This window comes from Monodon monoceros, unplaced genomic scaffold (genome assembly GCF_005190385.1).
Source record: "Monodon monoceros isolate NGI ecotype Baffin Bay Population unplaced genomic scaffold, NGI_Narwhal_1 Super_Scaffold_12, whole genome shotgun sequence".
Classification (NCBI taxonomy): domain Eukaryota; kingdom Metazoa; phylum Chordata; class Mammalia; order Artiodactyla; family Monodontidae; genus Monodon; species Monodon monoceros.
In genome coordinates, this window is record NW_021703768.1 from 167,806,234 (window position 1) to 167,829,026 (window position 22,793).

The 22,793-nt window shown below is 51.0% G+C and overlaps 1 protein-coding gene across 1 annotated transcript in view; it reads left to right on the top strand.

The window, feature by feature from the left end:
• The window catches only part of UNC13A (unc-13 homolog A), a 63,333-nt gene that overhangs the window by 23,697 nt on the left and 16,843 nt on the right, over positions 1 to 22,793 (top strand). Inside the window, exons 10-30 of the mRNA XM_029217286.1 lie at positions 4,116 to 4,652; positions 5,164 to 5,272; positions 7,067 to 7,113; positions 9,583 to 9,661; positions 9,826 to 9,831; positions 10,316 to 10,387; positions 10,662 to 10,881; positions 11,463 to 11,690; positions 12,598 to 12,739; positions 13,027 to 13,196; positions 14,162 to 14,277; positions 15,583 to 15,746; positions 16,116 to 16,266; positions 16,577 to 16,645; positions 16,966 to 17,055; positions 17,282 to 17,416; positions 18,986 to 19,119; positions 20,238 to 20,323; positions 20,517 to 20,643; positions 21,300 to 21,396; positions 21,776 to 21,919. Coding sequence (XP_029073119.1) covers positions 4,116 to 4,652; positions 5,164 to 5,272; positions 7,067 to 7,113; positions 9,583 to 9,661; positions 9,826 to 9,831; positions 10,316 to 10,387; positions 10,662 to 10,881; positions 11,463 to 11,690; positions 12,598 to 12,739; positions 13,027 to 13,196; positions 14,162 to 14,277; positions 15,583 to 15,746; positions 16,116 to 16,266; positions 16,577 to 16,645; positions 16,966 to 17,055; positions 17,282 to 17,416; positions 18,986 to 19,119; positions 20,238 to 20,323; positions 20,517 to 20,643; positions 21,300 to 21,396; positions 21,776 to 21,919 — 2,923 coding nt within the window. The remainder of the gene's footprint in view (positions 1 to 4,115; positions 4,653 to 5,163; positions 5,273 to 7,066; positions 7,114 to 9,582; positions 9,662 to 9,825; positions 9,832 to 10,315; positions 10,388 to 10,661; positions 10,882 to 11,462; positions 11,691 to 12,597; positions 12,740 to 13,026; positions 13,197 to 14,161; positions 14,278 to 15,582; positions 15,747 to 16,115; positions 16,267 to 16,576; positions 16,646 to 16,965; positions 17,056 to 17,281; positions 17,417 to 18,985; positions 19,120 to 20,237; positions 20,324 to 20,516; positions 20,644 to 21,299; positions 21,397 to 21,775; positions 21,920 to 22,793) is intronic.

Genomic DNA, 22,793 nt, shown 5'->3' on the forward strand with positions numbered 1-22,793 from the left:
GTCACACAGCTAGTAAGTGGCTGAGCCAGAATTTAAACCTTGCCAAGCAGGCTTCTGAGTCCAAAGCCACAACACCACACTGCCTCTCAGCCCTATAAAAAGGCACCTGGGAACCTGCAAAGTTAGCCTCCCAAGGTCCTACAGCTGGACAAAAGTGATGTTCCCTCTACATTATCAGCAAGGACTTCAACCAAGGAGATTGTCCATTCTCTGTGTTCCCAGCAGCATCTCAGAATCACCCCCGTGTCAGCCCACATTCAAAAATTCAGGGGCAAACTCGCTATTAAACATAGCTATCCAGGCTCCCGAATTGCAGGCCTTCTCCAATTCTTGACGAAGAGATGAATTACGCAAACAAGTGTTTGTATCTGGTTGAGATTTGGAGAAACCCTCAGAAGCGCTTTATTTCTAGTGCAGTAAGAAAAGAAATTTTAAATGGTTTATCTTTGTGCCATCAAGGTAAATGAGCTTTCAGAGCTGTGCTGTTCAACATGGTAGCCCCATGTGGCATTTTAAAGTTCAATTTAAAATAATTAAAATAAATAAAATAAAATTTCAGTCCCTCCATCTTACTGGACACTTTTCAAGTGCTCAAGAATCATGCACATGTGGCTGGTGGCTACTATGTTAGATGACGAGGACAGAAAACATTTCCATTTGCTGTGGAGAGTTTGGGTAAAACATAATTTGAAGAAAACCTTCATAAGCTCCCTACTCAGTCTTTACCATCATCCAATATAATATTTTTTTGCAGGTATTTGAACAACTTTTATTTTGAATTTTCCTATGTTTTGTATATACCATAGAAAGTTTGGATAGTTTATAGATGGAATGTTTTAGAAGGAACTTTTTTTAAAAGATTGAGCATTTTGGACGCAACTAGAGATTATCATATTAAGTGAAATAAGTCAGAAAGAGAAAGACAAATACCATATGATATTACTTATATGTGGAATCTAAAATATGACACAAATGAACGTATCTACGAAACAGAAACAGACTCGCAGACATAGGGAACAGACTTGTCGTTGCCAAGGGGGAGAGGGTTGGGGGAGGGATGGAGTGGGAGGTTGGGATTAGCAGCTGTAAACTATTATGTATAGACTGGATAAACAAGGTCCTACCCTATAGCACGGAGAACTATATTCAATATCTCATGATAAACCGTAATGGAAAAGAATATTTTTAAAAAGAAGGTATAGGGACTTTCCTGGTGGTCCAGTGAGTGGTTAAGACTCCACGCTTCCAATGCAGGGGGGCGCGGGTTTGATCCCTGGTCGGGGAGCTAAGACCTCTCATGCTGCGTGGTGCGGCGAAAAAATAAATCAATAAGAAAGAAGAATATGTATACAGTATAACTGAATCACTTTGCTGTACAGCAGAAATGAACACAACATTGTAAATCAACTATACTTCAAAAAAAGAAAAAAAATTGAGCATTTAGTCTAGCCTCTTTATTTTTTAGGTCCAAGGAAATGAAATGCCATACTCAAGGTAAAACATTTAGTGGCATAGGGGGGAGTAGAATTAGTCTTACCCTGGATTTATTCTAGCATTCTTCATTCAACTCCTTTGTGCTTGCGCTATCCTGAAAGCAAAGAACTAGATCCCTTTCCATTTGTATTCATGACTTCCTTATTCAAATTATCTTCAGAAGCACTCCTGTCTCCCTAACAGTTTCTCCTACCATTTTTGCGACTGCTACAATTTGTAAAGCATCATTCATTTGCACATTCAAGGTGGGTCAGACTTAAGCAATTATTGGAACAAAGTTTCAATGCACTGGAAACAGTTGAAAGGAGAGTAAGACATCAAATATTAAGAAAATATTAACTCTTTTAGTAGGTGGAAAAGTCTTCTCTCTCCGAGAAGAAAAGCAGAAGAGTGCCCATCTTACAGATAGGGAAACTGAGGCTTAAAAAGTGGGAGCGAGTTGCTTGAGTCTCAGAGCAGGATGTGCACAGAGCTGGTCCCAGATTGGCTCCCATCCTGTGTGCCTGGCCATGTCTTGTCCTTCTCTGGCTTTGGGTGTGTCTGTCTGTCCTGGGGGCAGTCTATTTATTGTAAGCATTCCTGGGATGGAATGGGGGAGTGGAAAAGGAGGAGCACTCTCCACTCTCACCATGAACAAGCCATACGGTGGGGAGGGGATGCAGAGGCAGAGTTCCCCTGAGAGTGACTCAAGCCACCATCCCAGGCCACCCTGGCCTTGCTGCCGAGTGCTGGATGATGCTGGGCCCCCAGAGGGACAGGCATTACATCCCACAGGTCAGGATTTGACTGGAGAAAGGGACACAGCTGGACGCACTGGCAGGAGGGAAGGGCAGGGAGGGTTTCCTGGAGAAATGTGCCTGGGAGCCAGCACTTGAAGGATAAATGAAGAGTCTTAGGAGAGGAATTCCAGGCAGAGAAGACAGCTCAGCTAAAGGCTGGAGAGGTGAACGGGGCCAGATCATGCAGGGAGGCCCTTGGTGGCTAACTCGAGGACATGGCATCCAGGGGAGGCATCTGGGGTCAGAGCTGTGTTGGACCCCAATGTCAGAGCTGTGGTGGGAGGAGTCTCGGGATCCACTGGGTCCCATGCCTGACCACTGGGGCAGTTTACGTGGCGCCCAGGGTCACAGATGGACACATCCAGGCCTGTGTGGAGATCCCAGTCCTAGGCTGCCCCCCTCACTTGGGACCCCAGAATGTGCTGGGGTGGACTTCTGGGGTATTCACCAGCAGAGGGAGTTTGGAGTCCTTTTCAGGCAAATAATACCTGCTGATCCCCCATTCCAGCTGTCTACAAGGACAGGCACTAAAAAGCAATCAACCATATACATAACTTAGCAAACAAGGACTAAAGGACTGTGGGAATCAAACCCCTGTTTGATTCCTACAGCATCCCAGGGCCTGGCCAGGGAAGAGGGTCCCAGTCACCGAGAGTGGAGAAAGTAAGACAAGGAACGCTATTTATTGAATGACTGAATGAGTGGTTAGAAGGGGGATGAGAGGTGGCCCATGTGTCATGCTGTCTGCCCTCACGCAGAGACAGATATCTTCCTGGTCATGTGGAGTGTGATCCAGGGCGCATATAAGGACCATATAATGTGGGTGGGCGTGGGCTTGACCTGGCTGGAGGGTGGGGGAGACTCACTCAAAGAAGTGCTATTTCAGTGGGCACCAAAGGGTTTTTCCAGATAAAGCAGGCAAGAAAGGATGTTCCTGGCAGAGAGCACAGAAAGTGCAAAGGCCCAGAGGTGGGCACAATTTAGGGTGCTGGAGGGACAGCGAGGATCGATGCTGATGTAGTTGGAACAGGGGGAGAGAAGGGAGGATGGAAGGAGATGGGGATGGAGACGTTGGAGGATTTGGGCCACACAGGGGTGCAGAGCACAGCACAGAATTTTATTTCAAGGGAGGCGTGGTAGGGTTTGGAACAGGGGAGGTCCGTGTTTGGGTTTAAGATTCCAATAAGCCCCTTTGTGCTTCTGTGGAAAAAGGTCCAGGAGAGAAGTGGATGTTGGGTAGAGCAGCATCTAGTGGAGATGGCGGAGCCTGGACTAGGGTGGGGCCCAGGGTGCAAGGAAGTGGATGCACTGCACGTATGTTTACAAGGTGGAGCTGAAGGGACCCGCCGCAGGATCAGCTGTGAGTGGAGGCAGGGAGGTCCCTGATGAACGGAGGGGGCTTGGCAGTGGGAGGACCAGGTTGAGGCAGAGGGTAGGGGGTACATCAAGAGACAGGGCTACTATGTTTGTTTCAGGAGCGCTAGGTCTCCAAGGGGGCTGTGGCAGGGACACTGATTCGGGGTCCCAAACATGTGGGTGAAGGTTTTGCAGCCTCCACAGTGCATGGATAGGAGTGGTGCACGGTAGGTCACGGATGATCACTAATGTCACTGATCTGGTTTTATTGCCTGCCCCCCAAGATGGTAAATGTCCCAAGAACAGGTGTTTTTGTCTTTTGTTCACGGCTGTGTTTCCCTGGCAACCAGAGGAGCTCCACCAATGCTGGGAATCCAGGGAATGACCAATCCAGGGAATGACTGGGTGATGGAACCTGTATGACGGGGGCTGGGATGGGCAGTGGGTCTGTGCCCCAGCCCCTGAGTCTTTGGCCCGTTCCTGTAGCCCCACAGGCAGCAGCCGTTACGCCTCCTCAGGGGAGCTGAGTCAGGGCAGTTCGCAGCTGAGCGAGGACTTTGACCCGGATGAACAGAGCCTACGGGGCTCTGAGCTGGAAGACGAGAGGGACCGGGACTCCTACCACTCCTGCCACAGCTCGGTCAGCTACCATAAGGATTCGCCACGCTGGGACCAGGATGAGGATGAGCTGGATGAGGAGCTGGACGAAGAGCTGGATGAGGACCTGGAGGACTTCTTGGAGGAGGAGGAGCTGCCTGAGGACGAGGAAGAGCTAGAGGACGAGGAGGAGGTGCCGGATGACATCCAAGGCTACACTGAGCGCGAGGAGGTGGCTGTGGCCGAGCCCAAGGACTTCAAGCGTGTCAGCCTTCCACCCGCCACCCCCAAGAAGGAGGACAAGGCCCCAGCCGTGCCCACCGAGGTCCCCGACATAGCCAAGGTGGCCCCTGAGCCAGCCGCCCCTGAGGAGGCACCTGCAGCTGAGCAGGAGCCTCAGCCTGAGCCCCCCAAGGCTGAGGAGAGGTAACAGGAAGGCGTCGAGGGCCTGTCACAAGGTCACAGGGTCAGTGGTGCCATGATGGGGTCAGTGTAGACCTGGGGAATGGGGGGAGAGGTTGTCACAGGGTCCTGCATTTATTGAAGGGATCGGGATGCGTCTAGGAGGTCAGAAGTGGCTCAGTGGGGTCAGAGGGGGTCAAGCAGGGTCATGAAGGAGTCTTAGAGGTTGTGAGGGGCTGGAGGGTTTGCCAGGGTTGGAGAGGTCACAAAAGCATCAGAAGAGTCCTCGGATAGGGTTACAAAGTTGCAGAGGGGCCAGGAAGGTGGCAAAGGGACCCAGGAGACCTGAAGGTGTCAGAGACGTGATGGGCATGTGGGAAGGTGGGGGAGGATCACTGAGGCTGGTCAGAGGGGTCACAGCTGGGTCATTGTGTCTTCGAAGTGCCAGGGAGGCCATGGAGGGCCCAGCATCGCTCAGAGGGTGGAGGGTGGAGGAAGTGCTGGCCCCGGAGCCTCATAAAACCCATTGCCTCACTTTCAGGCCACGAGAAGATGAGGAAGGCCAACAGGGTCAGGACTCTATGTCTAGGGCCAAGGCCAACTGGCTGCGAGCCTTCAACAAAGTGCGGCTGCAGCTGCAGGAGGTGAGTGAAAGCAGCAGTGGGCTCACCCCCAGCCTGGCCCTGCCCAGCGTCCCACCCACCCTCATTTCCCCACTCCTTCCATGGCCCAGCCCACTCTGGTCCTTTCCCTGGCCCTGCCCACACTAGCCCATGCCACTCATGAGCCACCTGGCCACGCCCACTTTGCCACCCCACCCACCACCATGCCTCCATACATCCTGGTTCTTCTATGGCTCCGCCCACTCCAACCTGTTCCCATCCGTGCCCAGCCTCGTCCTTCCTTAGCCCCACCCACTCTTTCCCTGCCCCCAGCCCCGCCATTCCTGGCCCAACCCCTGCCCAATCTGACTCCTCCCTGGCCCTACCCATGCTTGCCTACTCTCCCCTGCAACCAGCTGGCCCCACCAAGGTCTAGTCCAGCCTCCCCCAGGATAGCCTGGGATTTCTAAGTGGGGAAGAAGGAGAGGCGAACTGGAACCTAGAGCTGAAAGTAAGCTGAGGTCATCGCTATGGCCAAGTTCAGTGGCCAGGTTCATGGATAGGGATAGAGGTTAGTGATAGGGTTATAGGGCAGGGTTAGGGCAGCAGTCAAAGATCAGAGTTCAGGGTTAGACTTGGTGATAGAGGAAGAAGTCAGTGCTTGGGCTCACAATGGGTGTCAGAGTTGGGGTTTGGGAAAGGTCTGAGATCTGGTCAGTATTGCAGAAGAAATACGGTGAAAAATAGAATTAATGTCAGAGTCAGGATGACTGTTCAGATGGGCAGCAGGAATGAGGCCGTTCATTCATTCCTTCATTCACTCAACCTGCTCTGGGCTGGACACCAAGCAGTGTTATTATCCGGGGTGACCTTCCAAACTGGGGTGAGGCTGGCAGGAGGAGATCCTAAACAGACTTCCAAAGTCTTAGACCATCAATTATCAGAACCACAAAAGTTTCAAATCAAATTTCTTATCAGCTGTACAGTAGAATTTTCTTTTACTATACAGTCTCATGGTTCTAGATTCAAACAGTAGAAGAAAATATACTGTGAAAAATCTATTGAATAACTTTCACTAAGTCAACAAATTAAATGAAAAAGACAGCAACTACCCTTGTAATGGAACTAGCGATATGACAAGAAAAATAAACATGAGTAGGATCTCTGGGTTTCATAGAGGGGGCATAAAACTAATCCAAGGCAATCAGGAAGACTCACTGGAGGAGGTGACACTTAAAGTGAAGTGATATCCAAAATACTTAAACAATATTTCAGAAGAAGGTTTCAGACCCTTCTCCCTGTCCCCCCCACCACCATGCCACCCTTTAGTTGCATGGTAGGGGGTGTTGACTCTGGGTCCACACTGAGACCTGAATGATAGATGGAGGCTGGTCGGGTGCAGAAGGTGGGAGAGCATATATACAGGTGGCACCGCTTGGGCCAAGGTCCTGGGGCATGAGATCAGATAATCAGGTGAGGCAGGGGGAGTTTAGTGAGTGATAGGATCTCATGAGTATTGAGCCAGCCCCTAAGAATCGCAGGACTATAGAGCACGAGCTCTTGTTCGAGATGATGCTAACAAATCCCCAATTTTGACAGATAAGGAGACTAAAGTTCACTGAGGTTGGTGTCAGAGAGTATCTCCTTTCTTCTCATTTTACAGATGGACAAACTGAGGCCCAGAAAAAGTCAGTGGGCTCCCTAAGGACACACAGTGAGGACTAGGACCCAGGCCTCCTGTCTCCCAACACAAAGGGGAGAGAGTTGTGGGTGTGGTACATGTGCTACCCTGGGAAGGGGCAGCCACACTGACCTTATCCATCTTCTGTCCTGCAGGCCCGGGGAGAAGGAGAGATGTCCAAATCCCTGTGGTTCAAAGGCGGGTGAGTATCAGATCTTGGGGGTGAGGGAGAGGAATTTTTGAACCCAGAGCCTGAGGCTGGTTTGCACCATAACCTCAGCCCAGCCAGGGCAGAGAGAGGTTCCATTTAGACAGGGAACAGATTGCACATGAGTGAAATAATGTAGCCACTGTAATAAGGCGCCAGAAGGAGCCAAAGATAGTAACACATTGAATCCTCACCACAAACCCATGGGGGGCCCACTACCCCTATTTTACAGATGGAGAAACAGTCCAGAGAGGCCTTGCTCAAGCCACTCATATAATTCAAGAACATTTCCCCCTAGAGACAAATGTAAGGTAAAGAAGAAACCCATTTCCTGCACGATACATCTGCAACCCTGGAGTGAATTTTTTGCTTTGATTCTGCTTTTACATTTCTCAGATTATTGCTACAGTTGCTGGCTGTTTCATAACAATAGTTGTTGGTCTTACATGGAGCATTTGTCATATCTAATTTCTTAAGTTATTGCTTTTCCAGGGTGTTTTTTCAGCACTTGTGTAGTGAGGTGAGAGGATGCAAAAGATATTTGTAAATTACACTAAGGTTTTAAATAACAGCTGGAGAGTGACTGCCTTCCCTTGTACATCCTTTTCAAACAGAGGCAGGGACACAGGAGCTGTGACTCCCAGACGGGCAAGTGTCCCGTGTGGGGAGCCCTGGAAGTGGGGTCTGAGATGGGGGCTCCTGTGTGCATGATTTATACAGGAAGCCTGTGAGGGCTTCCCTGGTGGTGCAGTGGTTAAGAATCGGCCTGCCAATGTAGGGGACACGGGTTCAAGCCCTGGTCCAGGAAGATCCCACGGGCCGCGGAGCAACTAAGCCCATGCGCCACAACTACTGCAACCCACATGCCTAGAGCCCATGCTCCACAACAAGAGAAGCCACCACAATGAGAAGCCCGCAGACCACAACAAAGAGTAGCCCCCGTTCGCCGCAACTAGAGAAAGCCCACGCACAGCAACGAAGACCCAATGCAGCCAAAAATAAATAAATAAACTTATAGGGCTTCCCTGGTGGCGCAGTGGTTGAGAATCTGCCTGCTAATGCAGGGGACACGGGTTTGAGCCCTGGTCTGGGAGGACCCCACATGCCTCAGAGCAACTTGGCCCGTGAGCCACAACTACTGAGCCTGCGCATCTGGAGCCTGTGCTCCGCAACAAGAGAGGCCACGATAGTGAGAGGCCCGCGCACCGCGATGAAGAGTGGCCCCCGCTTGCCACAACTAGAGAAAGCCCTCGCACAGAAACGAAGATCCAACACAGCAAAAATAAATAAATTAATTAATAAACTCCTACCCCCAACATCATAGATAAATAAATAAATAAATAAATAAACTTATAAAAAAGAAAAGCCTGTGAGGCAGGCGGGACCAGGTAGGAGAAACAGCCAAGCAGAGACGTAGTTCAGGAGTCACCAAGCCTGTAGTTCAGGAGTCACCAAGCCTCTGCCTGATCCTACAGGGAGTGCTGGAGCATGAATAACATCCCAGGGCTTATCAGAGTCACTGGCTGCCAGGCATCACTCTCATTGGCCAATGAGAACTTTCCGGAGAGGAGCCACACCTGAACCCTCTCTGGGAACACCTGCACCTCTCAGTAAAGTAGATTTGCACAGACCACCGCCGCATCTGCCACAGCCCTCCTTCTGATTAGCCAGCTACAGCAAAGCTGCCAAGAGGCAACAGCACAAATACAATTTCCAGTTCCCTCTTTCTCATGGGCTTTGAAATCACTTCTTCCAGGATAGACTTTAAATATACGCAAATATTTCCAATTCTGAGCATAAAGAAAGATTTTGTTGATATTTTATCATATTATTTAGATTTGCCTTAATTCAAATTTTCATTAAACGTGGGCAACTGTATCATCTCCCCATTTCTCAGATGAGGAAGTTGAGGCCCAGTGTCTTCATTTCTTAGGGCTGCCATAACAAACTACCACAAACGGAGGGCTTAAAACAACAAAAATGTATCTTCTAGCAGTTCTTGGAGGCCAGAATTCCAACACCAAGGTGTTGGCAGGGCCACACTCCCTCTGACTTCTGTAGGAGAGAATCCTTCCTAGCCTTTCTAGCTTCTGGTAGTTGCTGGCAATCGTTGGTATTCCTTGGATCGTAAACGAGTCACTCCAATCTCTGCCTCTACTATCACACCACTGCCTTCTCCCTGTGTGTCTCTCTTCTTATAAAGACACCACTCATATTGGATTAGGAGCCCATCCTACTCTAGTATGAGCTTGTCTTAACTGATTACATCTGCAGTGACTCTATTTCCAAATAAGGTCACATTCTGAGGTACTGGGGGTTAGGATTTCAATGTATCTTTTGGGGGGACACAATTCAACTCTTAATACCTGGGGAGATCGGGTGTCCTGCCCAGGCCTCAGGAGATGTCTGCTGGAGGAAGGGGAACTTCCCTGGGCCCTTGACGTCCCTGGGTGTGTCTTGCAGCCCTGGCGGTGGCCTCATCATTATCGACAGCATGCCAGACATCCGCAAGAGGAAGCCTATCCCACTCGTGAGCGACCTGGTGAGTGCCTGTGCCCTCCCCTGCCCAAGCAGAGCAGCCCTGCCACAAGCAGTGCTCAACTTGTACAAACTGTCCATGGCAGAACCGGGGCTGGGGACTGGCAAGGCATTCTCTGGGACTAATGTGATCTAATTTCTACCCTGCGTGCTGCGCGGACACTTCAGGCCATGGTGAGTGATGGCAACCCAGGCCCTTGAGTCTCCTCCCGAGACCCCTGACCCCGACTGGGATCTTCCAAGTGGTCCCCATCCCGTGGGTTCTGGGGAGGGGACCTTGCCATGTCCAACAGTTCATGGGTCGGGGAGAGAGCAGGTGACTCCCCACCTTGGTTTGTGGCCTGGCTGGTGGTTTTGCTCTGTGGCTGTTGACCATGGCCAAGTGCAGTTCCCCAGTCTGGTCCATGGTGGTGGGGAATGCGTGAGTCAGAGGTGTGGGGCTGCTCCCTTTCCAGGGTCTCTTCTAACCTGGAGCCTCTGTCATCTCCCAATTCTTTTCTGGTTCTGCTCCCGCTGCTGTGACCTGTTTCCTGTTTGTGGCTGTGGCTTGAATCCGTGGCTGGCGGCCCCAAACCATGGCTGGGGATTCGGCTCGCGGTGACAACCCCCCGGGTGCCAATCGACCCCTCTGACTCCCTTGGTGACTTCCCTATTCCAGTCTCTGGTGCAGTCCAGAAAAGCAGGCATCACCTCGGCCTTGGCATCCAGCACTTTGAACAACGAAGAGCTGGTGCGTGGGGCACCTCCCCCTCCCCATCTTGGAGGGTGGGCGGGGCTGGGGGGGCTCCTGGAGGAAAGGAAGCGGGTGGGGCAGAGACAGGCACTCCTCGCTTTCCAGAATTCCGACAACGCAGCCGCCAGCGAGCACAGTCTGTGCACAAGAACCCGTGGATTCCGACAGTGTGGGGCGGGGGACGGGGCGGAGGGGTGGGATGAGGGCGGGGCAAGCCAGTGCCCCCAGGTTAAGGCTTTACGCCCATGTCGCATGCTCTCCCTCCCCGCAGAAAAACCACGTTTACAAGAAGACCTTGCAAGCCTTAATCTACCCCATCTCGTGCACGACGCCGCACAACTTCGAGGTGTGGACGGCCACCACACCCACCTATTGCTACGAGTGTGAGGGTCTATTGTGGGGCATCGCGCGGCAGGGTATGCGCTGTACCGAGTGCGGTGTCAAGTGCCACGAGAAGTGCCAGGACCTGCTCAACGCAGACTGTCTGCAGCGTGAGTGCCTTGCTTCCGCTGGAGCGGAGACGGAGGGGCAGGAAGGTTACTGGTTAGGGGGAGGGGCTCTGACGAGGAGGAGGGGGCGGGACAGGGGGCGGGGCCGTGGGACGGGATGGGAGGGACAGGAGGGGAAAGGAGAAATGAGAGTGGTCCTAGAGGGGTGGGGCGGGACTCAGGGAGGAGCTAAACTGTTCAAGGGGCGGGCTTAATGGGAGGCAGCGGTTTCCACGGAGAAAAATAGGGTTAGGGTTAGGGTTAGCTCAGAGGCGAGAGGGGGCTCAAGTTGGGGAGAGGAGTCCGAGGAGGGGAGGGGCTTGGAGAGGGGAGGGTGTCGGAGGGGAAGGGGACTCACGCGGACTGGAGGGGCTAAGACAGGGGTGGGAACTTTAGGGGGAAAGGCCTGGTTGGGGGAGGATTCAGAGAGCAGGTAGGAGCTCTGGCAGCTCTAGCTTTGGGGGGATGATTCACCTGAACCCCGTGTCCGTGACAGTAGATAAGGAAGCCCTGGAGTGGGAATCAGGGTTCTCGCTCCTGGGAGGGAGTGCTCTGTGTACAGTGACGGCTGTCTTTGTGCGCAGGGGCGGCGGAGAAGAGCTCCAAGCACGGGGCGGAGGACCGGACGCAGAACATCATCATGGTGCTCAAGGACCGCATGAAGATCCGGGAGCGCAACAAGCCCGAGATCTTCGAGCTCATCCAGGAGATCTTCGCGGTGACCAAGACCGCGCACACGCAGCAGATGAAGGCCGTCAAGCAGAGCGTGCTGGATGGAACGTCCAAGTGGTCGGCCAAGATCAGCATCACCGGTGAGGCCGCCGGGGGGAGGGGGAGGGACGGCCACGGGGGTCCCTTCTTCTCGGCCCCCTGTGCTCCCTCCCACGCCCCTTCCTTCCCTTTGCTGCACGTATTTGAGCGTCCCCCTGACTTTCTCATGTCGGTGTATATACGTTTGTGCCCACAGCCTGGGCATATATGCCTCCAAACGTGTTGCATGAAACTATCTGGGTGCATCTCACTTGGTAGCCCCCAGAACCAGACTTCAAGAACAGGAGTTGAGGGCACACAGTTTATGTGGGAAGTGAACCCAGGAAGCCCCCAGGGGTATTGGGAAGTGAGACCAGGAGGGAATAAGCCACCGAGCAGGCGAAGCAGTGGACACCTAGGACCACTGGGGGACATTATTGACCTCTCAGGGCTGAGAGGTCCTTCCCAGGGGTGGGGGCCTTGTGGTGTTTATCCATTCCTCATCGTCATTGGGATTTCCCTGAAAACAGACTCCAAGATGAGGATTTCAGGGCAGATGGGTATCCAGGAGGTGGTCCCAGGGAGTGCCAGTGGGAGGTGGAGACATGAGTTTGAGAGCCGGGACGTAAAGAGCCCTGCGGAGGATGCCAATGAGTAGGTCATACTGTGGGCAACTGGGGGCTCAACCCTGCTGGGGACCTTAGGGGGACATTGTAGAGCACACACCCGAGTGTCCCACCCCAGGGGTGACCCTGGGGCACCTTCATATTCTTCATTGGATGAGGGTTCCCTGGATGTTAACTCTAGCAAGCCGAGCATGCCCAGTGGGTGTGTCCATGGGCTCCTGTGGCCAGAACAAAGCCCTCAGTCCTTGTCACAGGTGTTCCCTGTGGAGCCTGTGACAGTGTCTGTCCTTGGCATGCCTTGCTCCTTGAGCCCACATTTATATTTGTTTTGTGTGTCTTCCAGTGGTCTGTGCCCAGGGCTTGCAGGCAAAGGACAAGACAGGATCCAGTGACCCCTACGTCACCGTCCAGGTCGGGAAGACCAAGAAACGGACAAAAACCATCTATGGAAACCTGAACCCTGTGTGGGAGGAGAACTTCCACTTGTAAGTGCCTGGCTGGGCGCCCAGCCCCCTATATGGAGCTCCCTGTTGGAGCAGCTGAAGGGTGGGCTTCAAGACACCTGCCCTGGGATTTCCCTGGTGGTCCAGTGGTTAAGACTAAGTGCTCCCAATGCAGGGGGCCCGGGTTCCATCCCTGGTCAGGGAACTAGATCCCGCATGTGACTCTAAAGATCCCACACGCAGCAAAGAAGATCCTGCGTGCCGCAACCCGGCACAGACCAAAAAAAAAAAAAAAGCACCCTGCCCCAACCTCCTCTTCCCCCCTGCAGTGAATGTCACAACTCCTCGGACCGAATCAAGGTCCGTGTCTGGGATGAGGACGATGACATCAAATCTCGCGTGAAGCAGCGGTTCAAGAGGGAATCCGATGACTTCCTGGGGCAGACGATCATCGAGGTGCGGACACTCAGTGGCGAGATGGACGTGTGGTACAACCTGGGTGAGCAAGGGTGGGGTTCTGCAGGGGAGAGGGGAGGGGGTCCCGGGGAACCAACCAAAGTGGGGAGCCCAGCTGGAGGGGAAAGACAGTGTCAGCAGGAGTTAATCTAGGAGCCCAGTCTAACAGAGGAGGCAGAGTCTTGAGCCCAGTCTGATGGGGGCAAGAAGCAGCAGGCTGAGACGGTGAGCAGAACCCAGGACCCTCTTATTTCGGTGTGGGAGAGTGAGGGAGGGACAGACTCTCCGTATCTCATTCTGACGGGGAAGGCAGGAAGCAAGGCCTGAGGATCCTAGTGTAAGGAGAGAGGCACAGACCCAGGAATCTAACCTAAGAAAGGAGATTGAACTTTGAGAATCCAGTCTAAGGGAAGAGGTAGAGTTTGGGCTTCCTAATCTGAGAGGGGGAGCTACAGACCCAAGAGCCCTGTCTAAGAATGATGAGTAGAATCTGTGAGCCCAGTCTGAGGGCAGAGGAAGAACCCAGTCTGAGAGGGGTGAGCAGAGTCTAGGAACTTCTTAGTTTGGTTAGAGGACATCTAGATATCCTATTCTGATGGGGGAAGCAGGAAGCAAGACCTGGGGATCCTAGTCTGAGGAAAGAGGCACAGACCCAGGAATCCTGTCGAAGAAGATGGGTAGACTCCGGGGACCTTGATCTGATGGGGGAGGCAGAGTCTGGGAGCACAGCCTGGGGAAGAAGCAAGGCTCCTAGTCTAAAGAGGGAGATGCAGACCAAGGAAATTAATCTGAGTGAGGAAGGAAGATCTGGGATCCTAGTGAGGTGGGAGAGACAGGGCCTAAGAATTCTAGTCTCATGGGGGAGACACAAGTCTAGGAAGCCAATCTGAGGAGAAACACCTAGGCCTTAATTCAGGGAGTCTGACCGGGCTGCAGTTACGCATATGTTAAAATAGTCCAGGGCTATATTGGGAAGTTCTGACACTGCCATCCCTTTCTGCCCTGCAGACAAGCGGACTGACAAATCTGCTGTGTCGGGTGCCATCCGGCTACACATCAGTGTGGAGATCAAAGGCGAGGAGAAGGTGGCCCCCTACCACGTCCAGTATACCTGTTTGCACGAGGTGAGGCCCACTGCTCCACCCTGCATCTGAAGTTCACCTTCGTCTCCCACGTTACCTCCACTCACCCTTCCTGCCTGCCCTACCTCCTCCTTCCTCTTTCTGACCACACCATTCACATTCCCCTGGGCCTCTGAGACTGTCCCCTATGCCATTTCTCTGTGCTCAGAAAACTCCTCCCCGTCAATCAACGTCCAGCTTCAGGGCCCCCTCCTCTAGAAGCCCTCCGTGACCTCCAGGCAGACTCTCACCACAGAGATCCAGGTCTTCCAACTGTCCCAGCCCTGAACACTCAGGGTTAGGTTTTTGTGTGCCTGGGTTTGTCTCTTCCAGCTGCCTAGGGGTTCCTGGAGAGAACTCAGTATGTTGAATGAATAAATGATTGGATGAATGAGTATTGAGTGAATAAAAGAATGGGTGGAAAGATGAAAGGATGGGTGGATAGATGTGTGCTTGATCTATTGGAAGTATAGATGAGTTGGATGCGTGAATTGGGGGTCGTTGGGTAGATGGATGGGTGAATAGATGGATGGACAGATAGATGAAGGATGGAAGGATGGATGGATGGATAAATTGATGGGTGGATAGATAGGTGATGGATGGATGGTTGAATGGGTTGATAAGTTAGATAGACAGATTAAGCTGCGGGTAGTAGATGAGATAGATGGACATGTGGTTGAATTACTAGACAGAAGGATGAGTGGACAGGTGAATTTGGGGGTAGTTGGTATGGTGGGTAGGTAGGTTGGTGGATAGATGGATGGATGGAAGAAAGGGTGGGTGGATGGATGTATGGTTGAACCATCCACAGATGTATGGATGGGAGAACTTTGGAGTAGTTGAATAGGTGGATGGGTGAGAAGATGCATGGACAGATGGATGATGGATGGGTGGATTGATGGTTGATTGGGTAGAAGGATGAATTATTGGATGGACAGGTGAAGTTGCGGGTAAATGTATGGGATGGATGGATGTGTGGTTGAATTACTGAAAGAATGGATAAAGTGAACAGGTGGATTTTTGGGTAGTTGGATCGATGGGTAAGGGAGTAGATGGTTAGAGGGATGGGTGGGTGGATGGACAGATGGACGGATGGATGGGTGTGTAGTTGAACTATTGGGAGGATGGATGAGGGATAGCTGAAATTTGGGGTACTTGAATGGATGGATGGGTGGTGGACGGCTGAAAGGGTAGATGAATGAATTAATGAATAAACAGATGGATGATATAAGCTGCCCTGTACTTGGGATCTCTGACCCCCGGTGTCCCTTTGCACTCTCTATGACACCTTCTCCCTTGTGGTGGCAGAACCTGTTCCACTTCGTGACAGACGTGCAGAACAACGGGGTCGTGAAGATCCCAGATGCCAAGGGTGACGACGCCTGGAAGGTTTACTATGATGAGACAGCCCAGGAGATTGTGGACGAGTTTGCCATGCGCTATGGCGTCGAGTCCATCTACCAAGCCATGACGTAAGGCTGCAGGCTGTGGTGGACATGAGGATGAGGTGCAGGAAACTGGGGGGAGGGGTGGTTACCAAGTGGACACTGGCAGATCTGGGGTGGAAGGGATTCTTGGGAGGAGGAGCCAGGGAGGAAGTGAGTGTGGTGGGGTTATGTAATTTCCCTGGAGGTTAGACAAGTGCCATTGCTGGGGGCCAGAGTGACAAGGATGAGAGCTGGAGATGAGAGGCAGAGATAGGGCAATTCAGAGAGGAGACAAACTCAGAGGACAGAATCAAGAAGAGGAAAAGGGGACAGTTTGGGGGGTTGTGAGGGCTGTCTTAGAGGCATTCTGGGGGCTGGACACCAGACCCAGTGCTTCCCATTCCCTCCTACCAGCCACTTTGCCTGCCTCTCCTCCAAGTACATGTGTCCTGGGGTGCCTGCCGTCATGAGCACCCTGCTTGCCAACATCAACGCCTATTACGCACACACCACCGCCTCCACCAACGTGTCTGCCTCTGACCGCTTCGCAGCCTCCAACTTTGGGGTCAGTCCCAGGGGCAGGGGCCTGGAGATGAGGGAGAGCTTGACCCTGTGCTGGTCACACCTCGTGCGATTTCCAGATCCCCAATCTGGACCTGACTTGCTGTGTGACACTGCACCAGTCACTTCCCCTCTCTGAGCCTCATTTTACCCCTCTGTTGAATGGATGTTATGAGGGGTCAGTTCAACAACGGATGGGGTACACTTAACGTATAGCAACCACTTAGCCAATGTGGCGGCCACCTTTAGCTGCTACACTTGATCCCCAAGTCCCTGCTTTCATCCAACCTTCTGCTCCTCCTCTGCCTCCTCAGAAAGAACGCTTTGTGAAGCTCTTGGACCAGCTGCATAACTCCTTGCGGATTGACCTCTCCATGTATCGGGTGAGAAGAGCATGCATGATGATTCGCTCACCCCATGCATGTGTGTGCCTGGAGGGGACAGCTGCTAGCAGGCATGCACATGGGAGGACCCATCTTAACATGTAGAATGTGTTCCTCTGACACATGTACACATATGTGGGCAGCACCTGCCCAAAAAGATTGGCGCATCCAAGCAGACACCCCAAGTTACTTCAAGGTGTTCTCAGTGACCCCTAACACACCTCCTGAAACTTGGAGGCTCTTGTGTCTCCCCTAAAACGCTGTCTCCCATCATCCCCTGGCCTTCTTCCATAACCCCACCTCTCTTCTCCCTTCCATAGAATAACTTCCCAGCCAGCAGCCCAGAGAGACTCCAGGACCTCAAATCCACGGTGGATCTTCTCACCAGCATCACCTTCTTTCGGATGAAGGTTGGAAAGGGGACCCAGTTCCATTAGCTCTCCAAGGAGTATACTCCAGGACTGTTAGCTCCTAAATGAGTAACATTTCTCCTGGAAAGCAGTGCCCTTTCTCAGTGACCCTCTGCTTTCACATTGCTACAACATTTCCTTAAAACCAGCTCTACTTGTAGTCACTTCCTGGGTACCTCCTGTCCCAACTGTGTACACCCATGTCCATCTCACTTCCTCTTGCCAGGTGCAAGAACTGCAGAGCCCACCCCGAGCCAGCCAGGTGGTGAAGGACTGTGTGAAAGCCTGCCTCAACTCCACTTACGAATACATCTTCAACAATTGTCATGAACTCTACAGTCGAGAGTACCAGACTGACCCGGTGAGGACCCCAGATGAGGCAAAAGGGACTAGGGGACTCCAGACCAGACCCTGGTTCAAGTCCCAGATCTGCCCCTTCCCAAGTGATTTAACCATTCTGGGCCTCAGTATCTCCCGCTGTAAAATGGGGTCATAAACCCACATCTCAGGATTAAGGAGGAGATTCAATGAGATACAAGCTTCACATGAAACAGTTAAGTGCTTATTAGCACCTGGTACACAGTAGGAGCTCAATAAATTTGGTTTTAGTTAAACTTAGTTGAGTCCGGCATAATACAATGTGCCTAGAATAGAGTCCCTGTTCAATAGATATTGAGTTGAATTGAATTTCTTCAGTTCAGTCTTGAACTCAATTTATTTGAGATCTTTCAACACATTGTTTACACATATAATGTCCCAGGATTGTCAGTAAGGTTTCCAGGAGCTTATACTCTATTAGGAAAGAAAAATGTATAAATTGGGAATTTACAATCTGGGGTGATTAGCACTGGATGGAGGAATTGCAAGAGGCTGTGGGAGCTGAGCCCCTTCCTCAGCGTGGGCTTCAGATAGGAGATAACACATAAGCTGAACTCAGTTCAATTTTATTTCATTCTGTTCATTTACATTCAGTTGAGTTGAAATCAAATCGCTCTTAACTGAACTGGGTTGAGATGAAGTAGATTAAACTGGGCTGGGTTTAGTTCAACTATGATCAGTTTAGATCTATTTATTTCTGTTTGCTTGACTTAAGTTAATATTGCTCTAGGCTAATTAGTGAGCATCACTGAGTTGGACTGAGTTGACGTTAACTGAGTAAAAATGTATTCATCTCCATTCAGTTTACTTGAATTGAAATTGTTCTTGACTGGGTTGAGTTGGCTTGAGTTAGGATGAGCTAGGTTGTTGGATTAGGTACCGTTGAGTTCAACTGAGCTTGGTTGAATTGGACTTATTTCAGTTGAGTTTAACTATTTTCATTTCCATTGATTAACTAAAGCTGGATTGAGGTGGCCTGAGTATGTTAGGTTGAGATAAGTAGGTGGAGTTGGATTGGGTTGACTTGGGTTGAGTTGAATTAGATTACGTTGGGTTGGGTTGAGTTCAAGGTGATTTATTTCCGCTATTTTGATTTAGATTGATCTTGATCTTGAACAAGTTGATTAGGTTCAATCCAGTTGGGTTCATTTGAGTTTAATTCAATCCAGTTAAGTTTAATTCCACTAATTCAGTGTAATTGGCCCAGTTCCACTGAATTAACTCTGAAAACTGCCATCTGTTAAGCTAAGTGGTCCCGATTTGCATTCATTTCAGTTCTGTTTGGTTTAGCGGGCTTGAGTTTGTTCAACTAAATTCAGTTCCATTCAGTTTTATGAGTTGAGCCTAATTAAGCTTCGTTGAGCTGCGTGGACATGAGCTCTGTTGGGGCCAGTTTATGTGAGTTTAGTTCCTTTTCACGCAGACCTCACACCTGAAACTTACATATGTCAATGGGGCCCTGCCTCACTAACCTCCTGGCCCTCAATAATGAAATGTCTGAGCTCCCCACCCCTGGATCCTTTGTGGCCAACGTCCCCACTGTTCTTTCCAGGCCAAGAAGGGGGAAGTTCCCCCAGAGGAGCAGGGCCCCAGCATCAAGAACCTCGACTTCTGGTCCAAGCTGATCACTCTCATAGTGTCCATCATTGAGGAAGACAAGAATTCCTACACTCCCTGCCTCAACCAGTGAGTTCTATGTCTGTGCAGTTAATTATCTGGAGGTCGTCGTGAATGTGTCACAGTTTTGTGTCTTGTGTGTAAAGGCGATCGTATCTAATTACATATGAAACGTTGTGTATGTGGGGGCAGTTGTGGGTGTGGTTGTGCATGGATGAAATATGGCATAATTGGCAAACAAACAAAACTGTGTGCGTGTACACAGTCACTCTAATCAGACAGGTATTTTGTATGTGTTGATTTGTGTAACTGTGCACATATGTATGTAATTTTATATGGGTCCGTAGGTTCGTAAATAACAATAGATCGTGTTGTTCAAGTATTTACTGTGTTAGATACTCTACTAAATGTTTTGCATGTACATCACACTATCTCTTACATGTGTGTATATAATTTTGTGTATAGTTGTGGTTTATGGATTTAATTGTTATTTGTGTACAATTGTGGAATGTACTTTAATGTGCAATGTGTGTATTGTGTGAGTGTGTGCACAGTTTTGGTTTGTGCCTTTACACGTCTGTAGAATTTTCGCCTGTGTTAGCCGAATGAGCTATTGTGTTTTACTGCTCCCTGAGGTGAGCGCTAGAAAGGCTCCTGTCTCTGGGGTGCCAGCATCTCTTGGTTAATTAGATATCGAGTTAAGATGAGGGATTTTGGATGGATGGACCAAATGATGGATAGATGAATGGATGGATGGACGGATGAATGGAGATGTATAGATGAATAGATGGATGGATGGATGGACAGGTGGATGAATGGATGGATGGATGAATAAGTGGATGGATGGATGGATAGATCGGTGGAAGGATGGGTGGGTGGATAAAGGAATGAATGCAGGGATGGATGGAGAGATGGACAGATGGGTGAATAGACAGATGGGTGGGTGAATGGATAGGTAGATAGATGGATGAATGGGTTAATGAGTGAATGGAGGGATGGGTAGGTGGAGGCTCAGAGAGAAGCAGGGCCCCAGTGCAGAGTCACTCAGCAAGTCAGTAGCTATGAATGAACTTGAATCCAGACCCCTTGTCTGTCCCGCACTACCCTCTGGGGCTGGGAAGGCCAAAGCATCCTGTGCCATCTGGCTTCTGTCTGCCAAGGTTTCATACTTTCATGGCCTTCACCAGGTTTCCCCAGGAATTGAACGTGGGTAAAATCAGCGCTGAAGTGATGTGGAATCTGTTTGCCCAGGATATGAAGTATGCAATGGAGGGTGAGTCCTCCCACCCCTGTCTCTCCCAGCCTGGCTACAGCAGGTAGCTGTGCCTCATTGTCCCTTCTAAGGCTGTGAGTGCCCTGGACCCTCATACCAGAGGTCAGACATCAGTGATGGCCAGAGTGGGCACTACCAAGACAGAGAGTGGCAGACCCTCCCGGCTAAGCTGCCCCCTTGCTTCCCCCACCAGAGCACGATAAGCATCGCCTATGCAAGAGTGCCGATTACATGAACCTCCACTTCAAGGTCAAATGGCTCTACAATGAGTATGTGACAGAGCTTCCTGCCTTTAAGGACCGAGTACCTGAGTATCCTGCGTAAGTCCTGTGCCCTGAACCCAAGCCAGAACTGTAGCGCTGACAGCTAGACTGAGGGCCAGGGTGGGAGGGTTGACCTCCTCAGAGTTCCCTGGGCATCAGGGGCACAGGTGGGGTACAAACCCAGTGTTCTCCATTCTCAGTCATTGGACTATGGACAGTTAATGATCACATGTATCAGGAACCGTGCTGAGCAGTCCCACTTGTCTTTTCTCATTTAATCCTTTCACCAATTCTACCAGATGGGAGTGTTGTCATTCCCACTTTGTGGATCAGGAAACAGGATAAGATGCTGAAGGATTTGCCCAAGGTGCTGTCTAATTAGTGACGGAGCAGGGATTCGAACTCGGGATGTCTGACTCTCGGGCTTTGTTGGAGAGTGGGATGATGATCACCATTGACCAAGGACCTACTGTGTGCTGTATCAGGACCTCAGAGAATAAACCCACTTGCCCAGGGGCAGTTTATCAACCAGGATTTCCACATGTCTGAGCCTTGCTCTGACAATAGTCACGCCCTTCATTTCAAGGATGAAACAGCCAAGGCCTCGTGCAGGAGGGGAGCTGGGAAGCGGCCACCCAGGCCATAGCGTGATTTTGAGCAGAGGGTTAGGGGGACAGGAGATGGCAGGGCCGCATCCTGTCTCTCCATTCCAGGTGGTTTGAGCCCTTCGTCATCCAGTGGCTGGACGAGAATGAGGAAGTGTCCCGGGATTTCTTGCACGGAGCCCTGGAGCGAGACAAGAAGGACGGGGTAAGAAAGCTGATCCACCACCAAGGTCCCAGTCTGCTCACAGCGACCTCACTACTTCTGGGGTCCATTGGGATCCAATCTGGGGGCAAAAAATGCCCTTGGGATGAGGCCAGTCTCTGAAAGGTGCCAGCCATGTTTGTCTTCTTCACAGTGTTGACGGTCTTTTGTTCATCCAACAAACGAATGACGGTTTATCAAGCCCGACCCCTGCCCGCTGTGTACACCTCTAAGTCTTGGCTCTAAGTTCACCTTGCACACTGTCCATCCCATTATCATCCCAGGGCATTCTGGATCTCTCTGTGGAGAGCAAGAGGGTTGGGCTCTGGGAACTGTCTAGCTCTGACCTCTCTCCTCCCTCCTGTCCTCCCTCCCAATGCAGTTCCAACAGACTTCAGAGCATGCCCTGTTCTCTTGCTCCGTGGTGGATGTCTTCTCCCAGCTCAATCAGAGCTTTGAGATCATCAAGAAACTTGAGTGTCCTGACCCCCAGATCGTGGGGCACTACATGAGGCGCTTTGCCAAGGTTCGGGAGTGTGGATGGGGTCCAGGTGGGGGATGGAATAGGATCAAATTTGGGGTTGGAGTTGAGGTTAGGATTGAGGTCAGAGTCAGGGTTGATACTGAGGTTGGGACTGAGTCAATCCTGGGTCAGGTTTGGGGTTGGTGCTATCACTGGTGTTAAGGTAGGGGTTGAGGTCAGTGTTGGAGTTGGTCATGCCATAGTGATTGGAATTGTGGTTGAAGTTTGAGGGTGGGATTTGAGGTTGAGGTTTGGGTTGAGGATAGGGCTGGTGATATCATTGGGATTGGAGTTGAAGTTGGGATCAGGGTTTGGGCTGAGGTTGAGTTTGAGCTTGGGAGTGAGGTCAGGGTTGTGGTTAAAGCTGGAGTTGAATTTGGAGCTGGGGTCAGGCTTAGAGATGGGGTTGAGGCTGGGGTTAGTTTTAGGGTTACTATTAGGACTGAGATTCAATTGGGCATTGAGGTTGGATTGAATGTTAGGATTTATGGAGAACGTGGGTGGGTGTTGGGGCGAGTTTGAAGGTTGGGACCATTGGCCTGGGGTTGAGGTTCAGATGGGTTGACTTTAACCTGGGGTGAAGTTGAGGATTGCAGATAGGAATTGGGATTCCATTTGGGACTGAGTTATGCTTGTGTTTGGGGCTGGGTTCATGTGATTGTTGGTTGCTCTTGAACCCAGCTTAAAAAAGAGCTGGGTCTATGTAAAATAACATCTTCATCTGGTGGTGTCTCCCGTTGGCCATGATGGTCATCCTGGGTGGAGAATCCACCCAGCCCCAGTGGTCCATCTTAGGTGCTAGTAGGAGTTTGGGTTCATCCCTGATCTCACTAGTGGCTCTTGATGGGCCCATCCAAGCCCAGCCCCTTGTCTCACC